The 23,034-nt window shown below is 35.4% G+C and overlaps 1 protein-coding gene across 1 annotated transcript in view; it reads right to left on the bottom strand.

Moving 5' to 3' along the window:
* COL11A1 (collagen type XI alpha 1 chain) overlaps positions 1–22,817 on the bottom strand; it is a 212,859-nt gene extending 190,042 nt beyond the window's left edge. The window contains exons 1-2 of the mRNA XM_061183781.1: positions 22,390–22,817; positions 1,756–1,923 (exon numbers count right to left, since the gene is read on the bottom strand). Of these exons, the coding sequence (XP_061039764.1) occupies positions 1,756–1,923; positions 22,390–22,495 (274 nt within the window). The 5' untranslated portion in view covers positions 22,496–22,817. The remainder of the gene's footprint in view (positions 1–1,755; positions 1,924–22,389) is intronic.
* Between the last annotated feature and the right edge of the window lie 217 nt (positions 22,818–23,034).

The raw sequence follows: 23,034 nt of genomic DNA, 5'->3' as shown, positions 1-23,034 counted from the left end.
AATATTCCCCTTTCGAGGTGGTTATGAACATAAAGATCAATATACACAGTTTCTTGCATAGCATCCGTCCTACAGCAGGTGTTCTAAAGAGGCCAGATAGAATTTGCAAATTACAGCTTCTATTCAGTTCACAGGCACAGAGCTCTCAGATATTTAAATTCAAGGTCTCAGATTGGGACTTTGGAGGACATATACCTTAATTCTACAGAGTATTATGACAATCTGAAAACCCTTACCCCCACCCCAAAAATTGAAGTTTCCAATAATACTGCTTACTTTATTCATTGGAAAGAAGCTGCTATTTTGTGTTTTAGTAATGGAAGAAAAAATATTCCAAATAAATTTTCAAAGATCTTTTTTACTATTTTTTATAGAGAATATTATTCACATTTTCACTGTTCAGATTTTTTTAATGGTGAATGTGTTATTGGTAATTTTTATTAAATGCCCTTTAGTATTATTTGACAAGAAGCTCTATCCTCTAGGAAGATAAGCCTATAATCATCTGCACGGGGAAAAAATGAGGTCTTTACCATAGATATCTCTTCCTATCTGAACTACTCATTATTAGAATCACATACCTAAGACACAATGTTTTGAGAAGAGGGAAAAATGTTGATATATTCTGTTAACTGACATGGAAGGAGATCCTAGAGACATAGGTTGTATTCTTTTTCCAAGATAAAACAACAGAAATAATCAAAATAACTACCACACTGGAGGGCAGAAAAACTGCCCTGAGATGATAAGCCAAATATAAAATATTATAAACTAACTTCTTCAGTATTTCTACAGCATTTCCAGTAATCTATTTTTTTCTCTCTTGAAAATTCCCATCCTTTTCCTATTTCTGCATTACAGTGCAAATAAATAGAAAAGCAGCTTAGTTTTTACTGTTTAAAACTTTCACATTTGATTTGAAAAATATTTCATGGATTTAATAACCCTTTTAATTTTAGTTTGTCAGAAAAATTGTGCATTAATAGTCTTTATATTTGCAGTTTGTTACTTTTGTCCACCACAAATTATTGCAAAACAGGAAATATTTTGGAAGAACCAATGATTTATCAAAATAAATGTATTTTCAAAAATATTTTAAAATGTTCTTTCCCAAAAAATATGCTTTCTTGTTTTGTTAATTTTTAGTCCCTTGATTTATAATTTTTCTATTGTTAGAAAACAGTTTTATGTGAAAATAGGGAACTCAAATTCCTTCAGGTGAAGACAGTAGAGGATAAATATGAAGAATTTAAATGATAAATTGTTTCTGAAAAGATCCCAAAACACCAAAAAGGGATACTTGATAATACAGACAATATTGGCCTTGGCAACAGACAAACCCTGCATTAAATATTGGCCTCCTGTAATTTGGACAAATCAGAGAGTCTCAGTGAAACTCAATTTCTTCTGTTAAATAGGAACAAGGCCACTCAACTTAGTGAAGTTGTAACAAAAAATAATCAACATGTATCCAATAGCAGGCAAGTACTCATAACAAGTTACCTGCTTAGAAAATGTGACACTCAGAAATTGACATTTCACTACTCAACTCCCTTTCCCTACATTATCATGATTTCTAGATAATTAGTACTATTAGGTCATTTAGTGTTTTCATGGACAGAAAGAAAATATTCACTGAGTATTTTTCAAACTATTATGAAAAATCCCCCCATAATTGTGCATTATATAGCATAATAAAAAGGGATAATAATAATTAGCAAAGCAGCAGTAGTCGTAGTAATAAAGAGAACATACCTGAAAATAACTGTTTTGTTGGGGCACTGAGTTGTGCTTGCTTTGAAACTCTGTAAGCAGTATCTGAACCTTTTGAATTCTTTCTGTTTGTGCAAAAGCCCATTGTTTTTGATATTCCCTCTGGAGAACTGTGAAAATCTAGAGCTTTTAGTACATCAACTGGAGCAGCTGAAAAATAAGTTAAAAATAGGAAAACGTAATTGAACAAATAATCTAATATAAAAATGAGTATTTTTTTAACAGAGGAAATAGTTTATAGTCCTACTTCTCAGATCTATTTATCTTTTGCCACGCTTCTCTAACATTTAGGTGGGGGGCTAAGGAGTGGAGCAGCAAGTAAAATATAAACTGTAACATTCTCAAAGTCAAAATATCTCAAATCAGAAATCAAATTACAGAGAAGCAAAGAGATGTTGAAAAAGCCAGCATCTGTATATATTCCATTAATTTCTAATAGATTTACTATTCAACTATTCATAATCTAAACAAAGGTGATTCTGAAGATTCAAATTCACAATAAATGTTATATATAAATATTGTAAAATGTGCAGTTACTAAGCCATATTGTATACCCAAAGATAAGTTAAAAGATGTTTAAAAGAATAGGTAACAAATACAATGCTCTAGTTTTGAGTGCTTTCCTATGTTAGTTATTTACAAAGTATATGTATATATCTGTGTATTTGTGTGTGCCTTTGTAAGTGTGCATGCATGTATGTGTCTATGAATAATTTGTTGTTCTTAATCCTCTACATTTGCCAGAGTAACTTCATGTACACTGCTTCATGCCTTATGATTTAGATTTAAGGTCCCTGGAGATAAGTAATTTTTTTTCCCCTTTTATGTAGCCCTAGGGTGTCTAACACAGGGCCGTTTATTGGCAGAAGCATAAATTTCCCATTCCAATCCATTCCAGCTACCTCCTGCTACCATGAAGTGGTCAACATAAAATAAGTTTGGAACCTTAAACTTTCCCTTTGCAAGTGTAATCCTTTTGGATAAACTTGATGTTTCAAACAGCTTTATTGGAATATAACTCACATACCATGCAATTCACCCATTTCAAGCATGCAATTTATTAGTTCTGGTATATTACGCTTCTTAAACTATTCATTTTCTAATTGTGGTAAAATATACACAACATAAATTTTGCCATTTTAACCATTTTAAAGTATACAATTTAGTAGCATAATTACATTCACAATGCTATGTAACCATTACCAAAATCTATTTCCAAAACTTTTTTCATTACCCCAAATAGAAACTGTTTAACCATTAGGTGATAACTCCCTATTCCCCTCCTCTGCCCTGGCTCTGATGACTGATAATCTACTCTCCATCTCTAAGAAGTTTCCTATTCTAGAAATTTCATATAAGTGGAATCAGGTAATATCTGTCAAAGTGCTAAACACAGAAGTACCATATGCCCAAGCAATACCACTCCTAGGTATATACTTAAGCAAATGGAAAGTCGGGGCTTAAAACAGGCACCTGTATGCGAATGTTCATTGCAACATTATTCACAATAGCCAAAAGGTGAAAACAACCAAAGTTTCGATCAGTATGTGAACAGATTAACAAAATGTGATAATATACATACAATAGAATATGATTCAACCAAAAAAGGAATGAAGTTCTGATACATGCTACCACATGGAACCTTTGAAACATTATGCTACATGAAATAAACCAGACATAAAAGGACAAACGATTTTTTAGACCCTCGAATTCCCTGGTCCACAACTAAATATCTGCCTAATTCACTAAGCAAGTCAAAACATGAATGATGTGGTGTAAGTATTGTTATAAAAACAGACTTAGGACTCCATATTACTCAATATACTTATATTCTATTGAATTTCTGTTTTATTCAAAAATAAAAATATTCAGAGAAGGCCATGTGTTAGCTAATGCATCACTGAGCATGTCTGAAACATAGTCCTGACTGCAAGTATTTAGATTCTAATTAAGGAGGCCCCAATAATTACGTAGGAGGCAGTATCTATAGTTTTATACAGATGCACACAGTACTCTTTTGTTTAGAAGGAAAAGAGATCACTTCTGGCTGAAAGTGAGACCAATATTATTGATTTGAAAAGTTTCAGTTCTTAGTTAAAAAAAAATAGAATTGCCACCAAATTTCAAAATATGTTGGGTTTTATAAGTACACGATTTCTGGGAGGACTTAGAATGAAAAAGGGACTGAGTGTAAAATCAGGAAATACCATCAGCTAAGTTTATCACACTCCACAAAATAGAGAGTGACCTGCAATAGAGTGGTGTTCTTTGAAAATTACAATGTCAATTAATACTTTGTTTATAATAACTAGAGTTAGTTATAGAATGTATGAATGGATGATCGAATGAGTACGTGAGAAACATGCATCTGGTCACTTCTTTAGTTAATTAAATTTTAGGCATATTAACTTCTATATGTACAAACATGTGAATGAAGCTTTATATAATTTGCCTTTTACCTTATAACAAATGTACTTTAATAATAACGACTGTCTACCTATTTCATCAACTTTCTGAATGAAAATCAACATATTATCCAGTAGACTGCACATCGTTCCAAATTATTAAAAAGAAAAAAAAAACTTTTTTAATGGAAATCAGACATATTGAAGGGATCATTAACCCTATCAAATATGATCCCCTTTAATTCAGCCTTGGAATATTTAAAAGAATAATAACAACTTTCAAGAACATTTTTTGCAGGACTCCTACTTTCAATGGCCAATTTTTTTAGGCCAATAGAATACCTGACTATTTTTACATTCTTTTTTTCTCTTATCATAAAGCTAAGAAAATAATAACTATATTAACTGCCAGGCGCAGAGAGCCTAACATGTGACAGTCCTTGGGCTAAGTTCTTCCTAGCATTAACCGTCAAAAACTTTGCAGGCCATGTATTCTTATCCCCATTGTGCAGATGAAGGAATTGAGAACCAGAAAGCAAACTATGGATACTCCTAAAGTCTGTGCAAAATCAAATCTAGGTTCATTCCACTTCATCACCTTCATTGCTATAGCCCATAAATAAAAACACTGTGAAAAGTAACTTAAAACATAAATATAATATATAAGATTATCTTGAGCCAGTTCATTGATTCCTGATGTTTATATTTGCTTTAAATTAAACTCAATTCATGCTTCAGGGATAAATTACACTGAAGGAGACTGTTTCTAAAAGCACAGCATCTTATCTGCTTATTTTATCTTATCTTCTTGCTCTGAAGCCACTAGCAAAAGTACATCTGAATAGGGTAAAGACTCCAGGATCCACAAGAACACAGCTATGAAGGCTGTAATCCTTCTGTGAAGAAAAGGTTGAAGCCCCATGGTCACAGTCCCAACTGCATATCAGTAAATAATACATAAAATGGACCACACCTTTCCTTCTCTCCAAACTATCTTTTAACAGGATGACCTTTTCCAGGAGCACAGGTTTTGTCACATTTGTTAGTTCCTACTTTGAAAGCAATGTGATAAAAACACACTCCCTCTACAGGATTCAAAATAAGGGCTCTATTTTTAAAGACTAAACAAAGTTCTATGTAGAGACATATGATACGAAATAAAAATTCACTCTACAAAAAACAATCAAGAAATAGGGATATATAATAAATATTGCAAATAGTTTTTTTTCTAAAAAGTCATATAAAGTTACAAAAATGTAAAACTCAGTTAATCAAGTCTTAAAGATTTTTCCTTTCAAGTAAACTAAGTAATAAATTAAGCCACTTTGAAATCTGCCTCTTATTTGATATCATAATTACAGCATTTAACAAATTCTCATAACATAGGTTCGATGGTTTTATACACACACACACACACACACACACACACACACACACATACACACACACACACGGGGGGTGAACTAGTCTTCATATTTTATTAACTGAACTTCAACAGTTTAAAGATTAAAAGCAGTAATTTATTATAGCTTAACTCGATATATCTAAAAAACTGTAATTTTGATATTCAAAGCAATTCCTAAATGTCCCTAATATTTTAATTGTTTCTATGTCGCCAATCCTTATGGCACAGATTATGATTCTCATTTCAGAAGTATCCAGTCAGCACAATATTTGTTCAATAATATTTTTCCTGCCTTTTATTGCATATTTTTTTGTTTATTAAATGGGAAAATAGGATAGCAGACTCAGTGCATTACGACAATAGCCATTTAATTGGTTTCAATGCCTTTTCTCATCAATCTGCATACCACAGCTTGAATGAGCTTCCAAAACTCCACGCCTCAAGTCATTTTGCTTAAATTCCTTCCGAGAACCCAACTAACTTCCAGATGGTACGCACATACCTTGCATATAAAATCTTAATGATCTGGACACACTCACTTATTCTTCCAGTTCCATGCTACTGCATCTCCATCCTTGTATCTCATTACCCCTTAATTCTTTCCTCACTCAGTGCTCTAGCCATACTGGACTCAGACTTCACAGACTACCCACCATGTTCCTCCTCCTGTCTCTGAGCTTTTATAAATCCTGTTCTGAGGAATAAGTAGGATATAATTAATGTGCAATCTCTTCCTGAAAGCATTCCCTATCTCCCAAAGCTGGGTTAGAAATACTCACCTCTGTGATAGTGCTTTTCACACTTGGTTTTTAATTATTTGCCTACACTTGACTTTTTTCCAAAACTAGAAGAGAACAGGTATACACACACACACACACACACACACACACACGGACTATATAAAATATTTAAACGTGAAACACAAGCATGTGAAATATATAAAAGCAACTTCCTCTGAAGTCCATGGGGCTCTCTGGTCTTGAAACGAAAATTTGTGAGGGCCTAATATGTCTTTCCTATTGTGTTCTGTTGATCTCTTAAACACCTCCATTCATTCATTGATTAGTCTATCCCAGGTCTTTAATCCTTTCTCCTTCATGCCTCCAGCGTCTACTTAAATTACTGTTCTAAGGTCACTCAATGCTTTGACTGTTTAGTCTCTAATTAATTCCTCCTTTAAACTTCTTCACGTACTCCCATGACCAGTAAGTAGGATAAAGCAGCAATGCACAGTGTTGGAAAGCCAGACTGGTTTGAATCCCACCTCTGGCACTTAGCATCTGTGTGATTTGGGCACACTACTTTACTGTTTTGTGCCTCAGTTTCCACATCTGTATAATGAGAATAATAAAAAATATCTACCTATTAGAGTTTTTGTGAGAACTAAGTTGGTATTTGTAACAATGCCTTAGAACAGTGGCTGGGAAAACTATGCTTATGGTTTAAGACCTCCTGCTGTCTATTTTTGTATGGTACACGAAATAAGAATGTTTCTACATTTTTGCACGGTTGAAAAAAAATTAAAAGAAGCATAATATTTTATGACACATGAAAATTACATGAAATTTAAATTTCAGTCTCCACAAATAAGGTTTATATTGTAAATACAGCTACAGCCATTCATTTATATATTGTCCATAGCTGATTTTGCACTACAAGGACAGAGCTCTGTAGCTGACAGAGACCATGTGGCCCACAAAGGCTAAAATATCTACCATGTGGTTCTTTTAAGCTGAATCTTGAATGATAGATTCATCAATGAAGAGGAAGGTGATAGAAATATCAAATATGACAGCACAGATACAAGACAGTACAGAGTTCAAGAAAATGGAACTAGTCATGTCCTGACAAGACATCAATACGGAATAAATTTAGATGTTCAAAGTCTCCGTGGGGGCATCATGGCTGCTGAGGACTTCTTGAGAAAAATCACATCTCCGCCATGAACACTCACAGCCACAAACTCCAAGTGAGACATCTACACTAACTCCTATGTGCTCCCTCAACCCCAAATTTTATGGTCCAGCTGAAATAAACTTCTTTCAGTTTCTAAAATTTACTGTATTCCCTTTGTTGGAGATTTTTTTCAATCCTGCATCAATTGACTAAGGATAGTTGACTGTTTTTTTCAACCTTAACTGTCAGTAGACTCTCCTGGCAAGCTTTTAAAACATATAGATGTCTGGGTTGGCATGGGGCCCAGGCATTCACATGTTTTAAACATTTCCCAGATGAGCCTAATGGGTAGCTGGGGTTGAAACCTGGTGAACTCAGACCTAATCAATCTTTTGATATCAACCTAGCCATGACTTTCTTCAGGAAATCATCTTATCCTTCCCAGGCTGGGTTATGTGACCCTTTCATATGATCCCAAGTGCCCCATATACCCCCTTGGTTAACTCCATGGTCTATTTTGTTTGCTTAATTATCTCATTTTCACTCTAGGCTGTGTGCTCTCAGTCACAGTGTATGTCTAAATTATGGTCTTGATTTCCCTGTTACATACTTATGCCACTAATTTCTTTCTCTCTCTCTCTTTTTGCTAAGCTTGTAATTTATTGGTTAATGCCTGCCTCCCCTGATAGATTGTAAACCCTCTGACAGCAAACGTCAGCACTATTGATGTTCACTGCAGTATTCATAAATAACATAGCGGCTGACACACAATAAAAAATCAAGAGAAATATGTTTAATGAATGAATGAATAAGTGAGTAAATGGGCAGCCACATACTGCCTCAGAGTTGAAGCTTCTTTCTTATTAGTCTCAGAAAAAAAGGGTTGAAAGTGGCCTTTACAAACAGCACCCTGAAGACCTTGACAAGTCTGGTTGTTTCCATTTGATTCAGGTATGGCAAGAACACAGGTCTGAAGTGACCTTCCTAAAGTATGCTAGATGCTTTCCCCACTACTAGGGAGTCACTTATCCTCACCTTGTACCTCACATCACAGGTCATACATGAAGCATATCATTATAGACAGAAATAAAAACAAAATAAAGACCAGAGTTATAAATCATCTCCCACCCAGTTATGAAATGCTTTGCTGCTCTAGATAAGTATAAAATAACCAGGAGTGCTACTGTGTTTATGTAGTAGTGGGATGCAGGACTGGCAAAAGAAAAAATGAGAGAGAAGTGACTGTTATAATTTAACTACTACCAACACCCTGCTATATTTCAAAATCATAAGAGCCCTTAATAAAGAATCTAAAATGTAGGATATGACAAGTGTATAAACAACAATTAACAACTCAGTTTCCGCAGTTGGAACAGCACAACTTCTAACCCAAGTTTGGTATTTATTATTTGTATAACTTTGGGTAAGCTACTTACTCCTCTAAGAGTTAGTTTCTTCAACTTAACCAAATTTTGAGAATTAAATGAGATAAGGCATTTTAATCTCTGAGGATAGTGTCTAAGCACTCAATAAAAATAATACCTGAAAGCACTATTTCATCAAAATTTTAACCTTTCTGACCATCTCTAACAGTCCCAGTGAGTGCCACCAGTGTTTTCCCAGAGCTATAATTCACTAGATTCCTGTTATCCATTTCCTCTGACTACCTTGGGAAATCTCTTTATAGTCAAGTAGAAGACTGAACAGTTTTCTATCTCTAAAGGTCCATTAGATATCATCCATGAAGATTATGCAATGCTTAGCAATCTCTCCAGCATGATTTTATGTTATTCTAGGGACATACAACCCCAGGAGGCTTCCTGGAACTTTGACAGCTTAAGCTGTCATGTTCACTGTTCCATTACCACCCTGTAGCACAACTTGACATTAATACACTGATATCATTGAAATTTTTTCCTTTTCAATAATTTTTTCTTTGCATCTCATAGACATTGATATAACTATAGATTAACCCTGACATGTTATTTATTAAAAGGTTTTTTTAAAAAGTAATATTTTATTGTCTTTCCTCTGATACTATTCCTTCATTTATTTCAAACCCACATATGCCACATACAAATCTTGTATTATAAACTAACATGAAGTATTAGAAAATAAAACATATCGACCTGAATTCTCCCATATTTAAAAAGGTGTGAAAGCTCATCTTTAAATGCCTATATGGCACAAATAATGTCGATATAAATCACCTAAGTGTCCTAAGTCTCTACACAACTATTTTTGGCTTAAATTACCAAACTTTTTTGTCTGTATTTTGCAATCTAACCATTGTAGTCAAAACAAGTGCAAAATGGGAGAAATGAACTGCTTGACTACATCAGTAAATTGTAAGTATATAAGATTATAGATGTGTAGTTTACATTAAATATTCCTGGGTATGGGAAGGTTTTAGACTACATTTTCCCCCAAGGGGTTCTATAATAAACTTAAATGTTTTGCCATTTTAAACCTATGTTTAGAGTATATATTTCCCTACAGAAAAAAAAAGAATAAAATAAATATAAGCATCTCAAGGTTCAGGTTTTTGAGAAGCAGTCTCTTACCCTTCTTGGAAAAAATGAGTATTTGATATTCAAACAAAGAAAAACATCAAATTGAGAAAGACATGGACAAAGATGCTATAAAACAGGAGCCTAGAGTTTTAGGAATTTTACAGTTAATTTTACCAATCCAAATACCTACAAACCTATTGGTACTACCATTTCAGAAAATAAAAACCAATGATCAAATGTAAATGTACTTCCTTACAGCTCCGTGAAAATACCAGTTGTTTTTTTTTTTTTAAATCAGTTACACAGTGAAATTCAAAATTGGAAAGATCAGGGGAAAAAATACATAGTAAAATACTCTGAAGTGTAACTAATGGAAAAACATGACTCCCATCAAAATCAATTGTATTCACGTCCAAATGTTCATGATTTATTCTAATTCTGACCTATCTAGTGGTTAAAAGAAATCCATAAAACACAGAATCCCAGATTTAATGTTGATTAGGAATAATAAATGAATTTGCTTTGAATAGTAACATGTGTTTACATTTTCTTGATAATATCTAATCTGTAATTGCTGTCTAGGTCTTCAGTTGGGAACATCTCCCCTCTACTTTCTAGGTAACTACAAGTCTTGCCTCATTTTTCTGTTAAACCAGTAAAATAAAGTGCAAACTCCCATTACCATTTCTAGACAACTATAACCTCTTAAGACAACTGGATCAATGTGTATGGTGTCTATCAAATAAGTAAAGTGCTTTACTGTGTGGACTTTGACTGTCTTATTGACTATATCTAAATAGGTAAAATGAAATGAAAAGCCATGGAAATTATTTGGATAAATATGGCTTAGAAGCTGCCCAAACAATTTAAGGCAATATTTGTACTCCAAAATTATCTAATTCTACATTTTATATTAAGCCTTAAAATAAAATCTCAACGTTTAATTTAAATGTCATTACTTTTTATAAATGACAAATATTTGAGTAGTACCAAGGAGAAAAATAAATCAGTGAATGAGTATAGGGAGGGTTAAGGAGACATGGATTTTAATATAAAATAAGAAAGACACAAAAAGCCTCAATAAGAAGGTGATGCTTGAGTAAATCTAGAAAGGCATAAGCTGTTCCTCTATCCTGATATTTTTACAGAATGGCATTGTAAGCAAAGGGAATAGTAAGTACAAAGAACCTGAGATAGGAGTTGACCCAAGACATTGGTGGAAATGCAAGGAGACAAATATATCTCCTGCAAAGGAAATAAAAGGGGTATAAGAGATGAGGTCAGAGAAGTAAGAGCGAGGGCATGTTGAAGGCAGCTTGTATAGGTCCTGTGGAATCTTCAACAAGCTTGGATTTTGTTCCAAATGAGATGGAAAACCATTGGCAGTTAAGGGGAGAGGAAGAACATCAACCAACTAATTTTTCAGAAGACTGTGGTTGTTGTGTTGAGAACAGACTCTAGGGGCACTGGAGTGGAATCAGAGAGCAGAGAAACAACTGCAGTCTTCTAGATGTAAAATTTTGTTGATATTGTTTTCTTGGACTGAGAGATGAAGAACTTTGTGAGATTATGGAAATATTCTGGAGACAGAGCAGATCAGAGTGGGGTATGAGAGAAAACGAGCCAAAGATGACTCCAAGTTTTTTAGCTCAAACATCATGACTGATTGTGTTGCCATTAACTGAGACGGGGAAGACTGAGAGGAATGGATTTCCGGAGGAGAGTTCTGCAATTCAGTTACGGGCATGCTAATTTTGAGATGACTTAAAAATGCTTATAATAAATAATTTATTCTCTCAAATAATCAAAATAGAGACCTTGGTCCAACATATTAATCTTCAGAAACAAAAATTTACACTTTATGTTCTAAAACATGCTATAATTTGTTTAATAACAAAAAAAATCACATTTTAAGGTTTAAAAATGTTAGGCAACTTTGTCTCATAATAGACTTTATAAATGTGTACATGTTTGCTTAACATACTCCTTTATAAAATAAGAAGATTATTCATTCATATATTTTTCAACTTTATAATGGCCATAACTCCGTATCAAGTGTGACTTAACTGTACTAATTATCATTGAGAACCCCAGGTGACTTTACAGTGGGTTGGCTATTCCAGAAAAAGCTGCATGCCTCTCTACTTCCCTGGTTATTTGTCAGAGGATCCAATAGTTGCAACCAATTGGAACCACCTAGTAAGTATAGATATCAAAGTATGCACTGACCATGCCATCTTAGCAGCCTCCCGGTACTTTTAAATTAGTCACATGAAACTATTCTATCCAGAAAACTATACCCATATGGTCTTGTGTTATGTGGCCCCTGCCCACATCCCCAACTCTAGCACTCTCCTAGTAACACACATACTCCATGAGAATGGAGGCTGGCAAACCATCTTTGTAGTCCTGGCATCTAACATAGTGACTGCACATAGAAGAGAGTCATTTAATTTTCTCAGTTATTAAACAACCTCAATCCTGAACTTTCTCATATCATCAAAAGCATATATGAACTGAAAGTCGAAAGCAGAAACAGAGAGAATGGCGAGGGAAGAACAAACACCAGTTGAGAGTGTGATATTTGAAAAGTATGGCATTTCTGATTTATAAGTGGTCACAGCTATTAAAATACATTTATTATAAAACTAAAATTATATTTGCATTACAACAACTTGACTTTAATGTTGAGAACAGCAATATTTATTGGCATTTAGTTTATCACATGCTATGGAGAGGAGGATTTTTTTAAAAAGCATTATCAATGTCATAATCAGTTGATCTACTTAAATCAGTTTTTTGCAGAGCCACTTCTGTCTGGCAATAAGGTATGTATCAAATGATTTCCACATAGCAGATAACCTTTCACTTGACTTCCAGTACCCTGTTAAACAAGCTAGGCACATCCTCATCTTTGTATACATTTATTTCCTATTACAGAAGGTTCATGAACCCTTGGTTGTGCATCACAATTATATGTATAGCCTTATAAAGCAGCTGTGCTTGGATTCTGCACAAAACCTACTCAATTAATATCTAAAGGGATGTAACTGAAAATGATTGTGATATCAAGCCAGGACTGAGTATCCCTGTCTTCTTGACTTTAGTGAAAATGTCTTGCTTATGAGTTCGTTAATTCATTCAATGAATATTTACTGGCCATCTATTATGCTCTAGGTATGGTGCTAGACCTAGATGCCAGAAATCCTTACATAGATGAAAAAGATGCAGTCCCTGCTTTCATTTTAGCATCGAAAATATTCTATGATGAGTATTCAAGTTGGAGTTAGTACAGTGTGTTTTTGGATGTTATACAAGGTCAATTATCCTAGTCTTCATGGTTAAGGAGAGCTATTCCTAGAGGAGATAATATCTAAATTCTGTGTAAAAAAGCAATGCTAAGCAGATTGAGAGAGTGTTCAAGGTGAAGATCATAGCTTGCTTGGAGGCAAAACAGAGAGTGCTATTTTCAGGAAATCACAATAGTATCAGCAAAAATCTGTTCAATATACTTCTGTAGACACTGGCAATAACTGATCTACATAACCCTATATCCCATCTCAGATCATCAATTAGGTTATTGAAGAGCAATTCATTAGAGCTGCAATCAACACCTTTACCTCTTTCAACAAAAATTTTCCAAATGTTTACTATGTGATAAGTTCCGATCTATGTGCTTAAGACACACTAAATAAAGCAGATAAAGACATCCATCCTAATGATTTTAGTGGAACTAAAACATACAATGGATAGGAATAGAATATTAAAAACATATAATTTTCATCAAAAACAATTCTACACCTACAGACTATTAACCTTATTAAGCACTTGAAATTTTACATACTCCTTGCTTAAAGATGGTACTTCCTAATATAATAATTACATGTGTAATATGCAAACTGCTCTCTAAAAGAACTAGTTTAGTAAAACAATCATAAAGCAATAGCAATAAATATAGATAGGCTACTCTTCCTAATAGTCATTAAGCAAAATCAGACAATCCTTAATAGGATGCAAAACTGAAATAAAGGTTTCAAAAATGAATATATGAGAGGAAATTTCCCAATTATTACTTTTACTTATTACAAATTGAAATCATGTAGACAAATGAAATGATGATTTATGTTGCTGTCAAAGCAAAAACACGACTTCATATGGTATTTTTCTCGATCAGATTCCTGTGTTAAAGCAAACTACAGTTTTAGAGGTAATATGGTCAATCAAGAGCTTCAGATATTTAAAGATATCTTTGGAGAGAATGTGCAAAACTATTTTCCAGATGAAGAAAGCCAGAAAGAAGTCACAACTCATTCACTTTCAGAGAATGAGTAAAAAACAGGGGGGAGGCGAGATCTAATTACTGCTAACAACATGACATGAGGAGGTCACTTCACACCATTCCAAGTTAACTAGATTTTAACCTTGTTCCAGTCTGCTGAGCAAAGTCAGAAGATAATTAGTAATCTAAATAGTGACTATATCATATCCTGTGCATTCTGGCATGTTGGTAGACACCAGGGGAAGAAATAAAACTAAATCCCAGTCATTACCCTCCAGCAACTCCTAGAGAAAGGCTAACATATAAATGAGAAATTTTTAAGATAATTATAATGAGTGTGTGCATGTTTGTTTGTTTGTTTGCAAACCATGTATCTTTCAGTTACATTCTCCCAGTTGATTACATTCCAAACAGCTTTTAGATAATCAGATCTGACACTTTTATACTGAAGGTAGTAAGCATACTACCATACCAATCTCCCAAAGTGGAAAAGACCTGTTGTTCCTTGTAATGGATCCTGATTAGAACAGGCAGCAATTTGTAAGTGTCCTTGTAATTTAATGAAACCAGGCCAACCCCAATCTGAACTTTGAATGCCAAGAGATACAGCTGTCAACTTCTCCTTCAATCAGTCAAAGGAAATAAAGTAACATTTACTAGCTTCCATCCACTCCCCTTTGGGTTCTCCACCATCATTAGGGCTTAAGTTTGTCCCTAAAATGGGAAGGTGACAGGTCCTCCAACACTGAACTTTAGTGCAGGCTGAAGAGCTACCTGAATTATAACATCATCTTTAATGACAGTCTCTTTATATTTTTCCTTGGTGGCATTCGAGTTATTCACACAATTTACATGATATTCACTGTGGTGCAGCTGCGTGATTTGTGCATTAATGTTAGGCCCCAGGGCACCATAATCATAAGCAAAGTCACGAAGGCTGTGTAAAAGCATTAAGAATACACAGTAAACATGGGCAAGTGATCAAAAGCAAGGTCTCTGGAGCATGATTGTCTGGGTTCAGATCCCAGGTCTATCACATAGTAGTTGTACGGTCTTAAGCAAGATAATTAACTTCTCTGTTTTTCAATTTCCTTATGGGTAAAATGGAGATTTTAGTATTAGCTTACTTCCAGGACAATTGTCAGAATGAAATGATATTTTATAAAAAAAGTGCTTACAACAGGACCTGGTACATAATGGGCATGCATTCAGTGTGAGAGCTTGTTATTATATCTGCCTGGAGTATGAAGCTTGAGCTAAATCTTGAAGTATGAGAAGGCATCTGCAAGATGGATGAGAAGGAAACATACATTCCAGGTAAAAAGAATAGTGTGCTCAAAGATAGGGGAGAATATGGGCAAGAGGTTCAACATGCCTGAAGTCCAGGGTGAATGGGAGTGGGGTGGCAGCAGGTGGGAAAAGGCTGATCCTGAGCCTGGACGTACAGAAGGGCCACATCCTGAAGGGCACTCTACACCACGCTAGGCCATTTGGACAATAATTTTGTCTTCAAAACCAGTGAAGTATTTTGAAGATTCATCATCATTCAAAGAGTGACAGCAAGTAGTAGGTTGTCCTCCACAGTTAGTCTAAAAAGAGAATTAAGGGCAAACACCACTCTAATATTTATGGCTCTTTCTCAGAAGAGCTATCCAAGAGCACAAAGCAGGAAAGTGCGCTAGAGCTTCTCATTAGTTTTGTCAGGAGTTGCAGCTACTGCTCTTTCTGGCAGGCATCCTTTCGGGAAGTTGTTTGTGAAAATCTGAGTGAGGAAGGAAAACCAACCACCTCATACCATCTAAGGTTCGCTCGTTTAAGCCCGGATGTGAGTTTACCAGTCAGACAGAGGAAGGAAGCTTCCACTGACACCCTATGCGCTCAAGTTCTATGAATAGGGACCTTCATTTGCCTGTACAGTACAGGGCCATTCAAGAGCAATTAAATTTGGTTAAAATAAGAAAGAAATGCTTTTTAAGGAAAAAAAAAGAAGGTTTGAGGGAATTGCAAAAGTTGATTGTGCTAAAGCACTTTTACACAGGTTTGTTTTAGTTCTCAATTGTCAAGTCGTATTTAAGCTGGTCTCTTACTCTGAAATATGATAACCTTTCTTTTCTCTGAGTTCTTTCTCCTAAATTAATAGCACTGTCTCTAATTCCATGAGCAGCAAGCAAAGAGTTTATTTTACCAGATAACAGTAGGTCTGGTGATCAGCCAATGTCTAAAGAACCACTAGCCAAGTCAGTAGTAAGCCAAAGACTGCAACTGATAGATACTACTCACTAAATCACTTTAAAATTGACTTTCATCTTCTCTACCAGATAGTATTATTCATGTTGAGTTCTGACACTACTGAAAGTAGAAAAAAAAAAAAAACAAACCCAAGATTATCTATAAAAATAAAATCATATTAGGGTTTTGAAAGGAGAAATAAATATATTAGATGCATTAGAATATAGAAGGCAGTTAAATGAAAAACAAAACCCCTTAGTTTCTGAATTAAATTGCAAAAGAAATGAGTAGAAAAAGTCCAAATTTAGGAAATTTGTTATAGTATACTTTTAGTATACCTGAAAACTGAATTTAAAATGGACTCTTCAGTGAGACAACTTAGGGAGCGCTGAAACTTTTTATAGCACCTGTGCATACCTCTCTTTCTTCTTTGCTAAGGAACAAAACTTCAACAGACAAAAGAAAGTTTGGTTTCCTCTCACCACACCCAGCTCAGGTCACATTTCCCCACTATTAAATGAAGGAAGTGGAGGAGTAAAAGCAGAAATGCAAATCAGCCCTCAGCTCCCACTCTGCAATTGCCCTGAATTCCTAATGATCACAGACCAACTGCACTTAATTATTTCTCCAAAGGTAGATGGGAAGGAAAAGTGTATTTAGGATACAATATGATTCTGGCTTTCAAATACTTAAATATCATCACTAAAAATTATATAAAATGATAGGACTGGCTCAATATTTATACAACCCTATATTTATATAAATTGTTAGAGTTAGCCATGAGTATAAATATTAACTTCCATAGTTTCTTCTTCAGGACCCTAAGGACATATACTGCATTTCCCAGAAGAGAGGAAAAAACTTCATTTGGTTGAAATACTAGCTCTACCATAGTGGTTGCCAGCACAACATATCATGGTAGCCCATTAAGAGGGAGTACTTCCCTACAAATTAACTGTCCATTTACTCCTGAAGTAAAAGGTATTTATGTGATTTCAGACACTCTGACAATCCAAAAGGAAAACTTGAATTAGAATTTGCACTACTAAGTGCTCTCTTATTTTTTTCCAAAGTTGACCACTTGTTTGGAAAAAATTATCTATTAAACAAATAACCCATATCAAGTAAAAATCAATTTATTATCTGACTTATTAATAAAAGCCAGACAATTATATATAATATATATCACCCAATCAATCTAAAATTAACATGAAAAGCATAGAAATTTGACACTATTTGCCTTATTTGAAATAAATATATAATTTTCTTAGCTTCTTGAAAATTCGAAGCTGTACTGGGTCCTCCATTAGTAACTTTAGAGAGGATAAAAAACTATGTTCTTAATCCAGCAAGATATGTATACAAAAAATATTTTACAAACTGTTGTGCTTTCTACTTTGATACAGATAATCTTATAGAATCACATAATTAGGTATATTAACAATACAAATTACCTCTCTCTAAACTTGGGACTTTGAGGAATTTTTAAATGCTTTCTATAATTTCCTGTTTTTCTTTAAATCAGTCATTTTCACTTAATCTATCTTCTCACTAATTTAAACTCCAGCATGTACATTTAAGTAATATTTGGTCATTCCATATTCTATAAATACATATACATTAAGTAATAATTGTTTATTCCATTGTCTCAGACTACTGTTATTTAAAGATATTTTTATCACTCTTGCAAATCTTCACCCTACTCATTAGAAAAATCTTGACTATTATAAGAATATTTTTTTTCGAGAAAGAGGACTCAGCTAATAAATTTTCTGTGCCTTAGTTTCCTCGTTAGTAAAGTGAGAAGGTAGTATAGAGATGCAATTTTTATAAAAATTTCTATCTCAAGCATTCTATTTAAAAAATCTAAACACCTTTTCTTCCTTTGAAAAATTTCAGCTTTTTATTACACACTCTCACCCAAGCTTGATTCAAGTCCATTCATTATCATTACATAGGTAGTGCTTCTATAAATTAACTAGAGTGAAGAGAAATTTGTCTCAGAAAAGAAGCAAAATTTTAGAAAAGAAAGGCAACTACTTAGGTTTTTTGTAAGAAATCCTATCCACAAATCTGAAAAGAGGCTCATATTTGCCTTGCTATATTTTAGTGATAACTTGAATAATGTGCTCCTTCAATTTTAGTCACAAATTGAGGCAAACACAGAAGCTAAAAATTAATTAAATAAATCATAAGCAATCATATTATCTAGGTATATACATTTGCTTTGCAACTTCATAACTTTATTTAAAACTCTGAGAGTACCTCTTAGAGAGTGATTTTTATAAAGTCGATTCTAGTTAAGTATTAATTATAAAGTGAATTGTCACATTAAGATATTGATAAACTTAATTTCAAAACTAATAGACAATTTTGTGAAAGTGTCTATAATTAACTGAATATATATGTGCCACCTAAACTAAGGTTATCCGTATAAAAGATTCAGGAAGATGCTTCTCATAAGATACCTATTTTTCTTTATTGTTTATTATAGACTTTGTCCATTTTGATTTAAAAAACAAATAGAAAGACAATATTAATAATCATAGAAGACATTGCATTTGTCATCAGAAGCATATTTGATCTCTTAACTGATTTCTGATTGAGTAACCACAGGGACAAACTTGATCTCTTTGCAAAGTTGGATTAGCACATACTCTGGAAGCCAGCACCATTTCACCTGCTGATCCCAGGCACTCAAAACACTCCAGCAGGGCTCACTACCAATTGCTGACAAGTTTTGAAAGTTCTTCATAAAATTAATCAACTTTTTGTAAGGCACAGTACTGGCTCAACCACCAAAGGTTGAATACCATCTTAATTAGTGAAAAATGATTCAATTAGATATTTTTTTTCCTTCATACTCAATTTAGCTTAACTCCTTGAAAAACCGCTTAAAACCATCTATCTTAAAACTGTCTATCTTAACACAATCACAGGTTATAGTCACTATAAATTCCAGGTAAATCTCAGGTTCTACCTATAATAAGTAATGAATTAATTGAAAATGAAATTCATAAATTCATGAGATAAAACATTTATATTAACCATAAGCAAATATATGAATCATGAAATTGAAGTTAATGCAAATAAATATATTATAAAAAATAATGCTTACTCTTTTATGCTAAATCATAATAAATACTAAAATTTTAAATAAGTAAGTTAAAGATTACCAAGTTACAGAGTTTGGATTTGCAAAGTAAAATAATATAACTGTGTTTGTTCATAAATTTTCTTTTAATTCATTCACTCCAAGAACTTTTCTCTGTAAGATTAGATGCTTCAGGATCCTAACTACACATTTTTGGAGTCCAATTTTTTATGACTCAGAACTTTTTAAGGCTTTAGTGTTTTTAATCCAAGAAATACAAATTTTAGATGAAAATAGGCTGTTTTAAATTATCTTTTGGTTTAGCAACCAAATCACACCAGTGCACCTCAGTGAAATCAATAAATTATAGTATAATGCTAGTACATAATACCTTATTTAGGAACTTATTCATTGTTACATCAATTGCAAATCTGAAGGCTAGTATGAGAGCTAGACATAGAGTTTATTTTCCCCTTGTGAGATGATTCAGGCTAGTGTTTCCTTTTTAAGCATTAATATATAATATACTATTTCCTTTTAGAAGTTCATTAAGGGCCAAAGAATGACTACAAGAGTAGGTTTAAAATGTGTAGCTTCCCACTAAGCAATAAGCACCTAGTAACTTGGTGAAACAAATACCAAATCTTACAATATGAAGATCCAAATAACCATATAACTTTCAAGACATTTCATCAAAAATGACAAACAGAAAAAACATATTATCCTTAAAGTTTGCTATTTCTCACATTAGATGGCTTTATAATAATAGAGAAGGTTCTTTTTCCACCATTTATTTGATGTGGTACTGAGATGTTTGTTTAAAAGGGTTTTAGGTATGCAGCTACATTTAAATGAAAAAATTATGCATCACAAGTGTAGAAATTTGATCTTTCTGATCTCCTTAGAGCTTTAAGGAAGTCCCAGTGTGGAAATGAAACATCTTCAGTGAAATAACCCCTGAATGCCTATGATAACGTCTCTTGAGTTTACAGTGCATCTGTCTTCATTGAAGAAAGTCTTAGTTTCCACATTAAAAAAAAAAAAAAAATAGCTGCCACTATGATACTTTTTCCTATGTTTGAACAAAAGAAATAGCTGAAAAAACTCAAAAAGAAACAGCATATCTGTTCTTCCTTAATCGAGTGTCCTTTTTCAGCATCACTGTATATACTTAGAAGGATTTTAAGAGGCCTCATTTACTAACACAGTTGCTTGAATTCCAAATAATAAATAAAACCAGCAGAGGGCAGACCTGCTGACAGAACTGACCAATCCAGCTGGTGACCAGGTACCAAAGGTAAAATACAAATTTTTGATGGATTCCACTTTCAAAACTCTACTATTTATCTTTTAAAATGTAGAAATGAATGAATCCACGTAATTAGCATAACTTACTTCAAAATTCAAATATAGTCCTAATGAGGCTCTGACTGTATTCTCCAGGAAAAGTCACAGAGGAATAATCCACCACTGCCCGCTACTCAGGAAGGTGAACATCACAAAGTGTGGGGAAGAAATACAGACCTGGTTTCGCAGAGTTCGGCCTCCGGGAGCGCTAAGTCCCATTAGGGAGAACTCAGATCTTGGCACCCACAGGGTCAGACTCAGGTTTCCGCTAAAGCCTGCGCATTTGGGGTTGACAGTTTCTTTCTCCCTCAGCCAATCATCGCCACCCTCCTTCTTACCCCCCCACTTCTCTGCGCACTCCTGACAAAGCTTGCTTTTTTACTCTAAGCTGTTTGGGCTCCCTTAACTCCAAAGGAGTCCTCCCGCCAGCCGTGTCTACAGCACCTAACGGACCGCTCCAGCCAGATGCCTTTGCGGGAAAGGGCGGGGGAAGGGGAGGGAGGAGGCGGGGGGTGGGGGGGGGGGGAGGAGTGAAGTCGCTCTCCCTCCTTGGGTACTGACAGGGCTGCAGTCTCCCGAGCAGGTCTGGTCATTGAATATTTGGTGGTGCCACGTAGGAACTTTTCCTTACCTCTCTCCTCCCATCCCACCCCACGCCCCCTCCCCTTCCCTCCAATCCCTATTCCTCCACCCCTACCCCATTTGCTTGGCGAGTTTCATCATTCTCCAAGAGAACTGCACGTCCAACCTGCAAGAAGAAGTTGGGGGTGGGAGGGGTCACAGGAGGAGGAGGGGGCTGAATTCCCGGGAAAAATGTTCTTCCCATCTTTATCCATTTCTTATAATCTCTCACTTTTTCCTCTTAACATCTCCTCAAAATGCCACACACACACACACACACACACACACACACACACACACACACAGTGTTCTCAGTCTTCAAGATTCAGGCCCCCTGCTTTCTCTCATATCCCTAAAAGTAAAACAGCTTGAGAACTTCATCAAGGTTCATTTTATACACTTTCCCTGTATTTTCTCCTCAGCTCACCTTTAAAAAAGCATTTCCATTAGTTAGAATCTGAAGAAACCAGAAGATGTGTTCAAAGGGCAGTCTAAGGACTGTTCCTCAAACAAAAGCTTTGTACAACTGCCCTTGTGTTCAAGGTAATACTTTTCCTCTTTTCAAAGCCCCTGGAAAGTGGTGAAGGGCATTTCAGCAGGCTCTGTGCCTGACAGATCTTTTTTTCCTGCTACCTCTTCTCCCATTACTGTCCCGCCTACATCCATCTCTCTCTCCAGTCTTCACTTCCAACCTGATGGCAGCTACAATCTGGATTTAAGAGAATTGCTTCTTTTGGGGGGGTGGGTGTTGGAAGAAGGAAGGGGGGGAGGGGCACAGAATGAGAAAGACAGCAATCTCCCACCTCCCCAAAACCATTTTTTCTTACCTCCTCTGACCTCTCTAGCCTGGAAGAGGAAAGTCAGTGCGAGAGTTGTTATGGTGAAATCCCAGAGCCACCGTTTCGTTTTCCACCTAGAGGACCACCGCTCCATCTCCGAGCCCCGCACTCACAACTGTGAACTCAACCCACGAAAACGCGACTGCAGACCAACTCCCTTCCAAGGTATCGTCGGGGATGTTTGCTACACAGCCATTGGAGAGGGAGAGGGGGAAAAAGTCAAAGGGCTTTTTCTTTAAATTTGATGGTTTGCTTCCTTCCTGTCTCTCGCCCCCTCCTCTCCCTCTCGGTCGGCCCCGCTGGTCGGGACCCTCCGATCCGTCCTCTGCGGGGCCCTGCCTTCAGACTGAAGGCAGATGAGGGGCTTCAACCAAAAATCTGTGAGGACTGCGTGCCCCTAAAGGCTTCATGCCGTCTGTGGGCCGGACGAGAGGCTCTGGGCAGCCCCCTCCTCCGCCCACTCCCCTCCCGCGCCCCCCTTACCCCGGGCGAAACTGACAAGCCCGCTGAAGGTCAGACCCAATCACACGCCTCGCGGGCAGCCCCGAGCCCGCCCCCCTCTCCTTTGCCCAAGAATCAGGTCTCCCTGCAAGCCCAGCCCACCAACCACCCCCCTCCCCATCTCCCCATTCC

Source organism: Eubalaena glacialis, chromosome 3 (genome assembly GCF_028564815.1).
Source record: "Eubalaena glacialis isolate mEubGla1 chromosome 3, mEubGla1.1.hap2.+ XY, whole genome shotgun sequence".
Classification (NCBI taxonomy): Eukaryota; Metazoa; Chordata; class Mammalia; order Artiodactyla; family Balaenidae; genus Eubalaena; species Eubalaena glacialis.
This window is presented reverse-complemented; position numbering and strand designations above follow the sequence as displayed.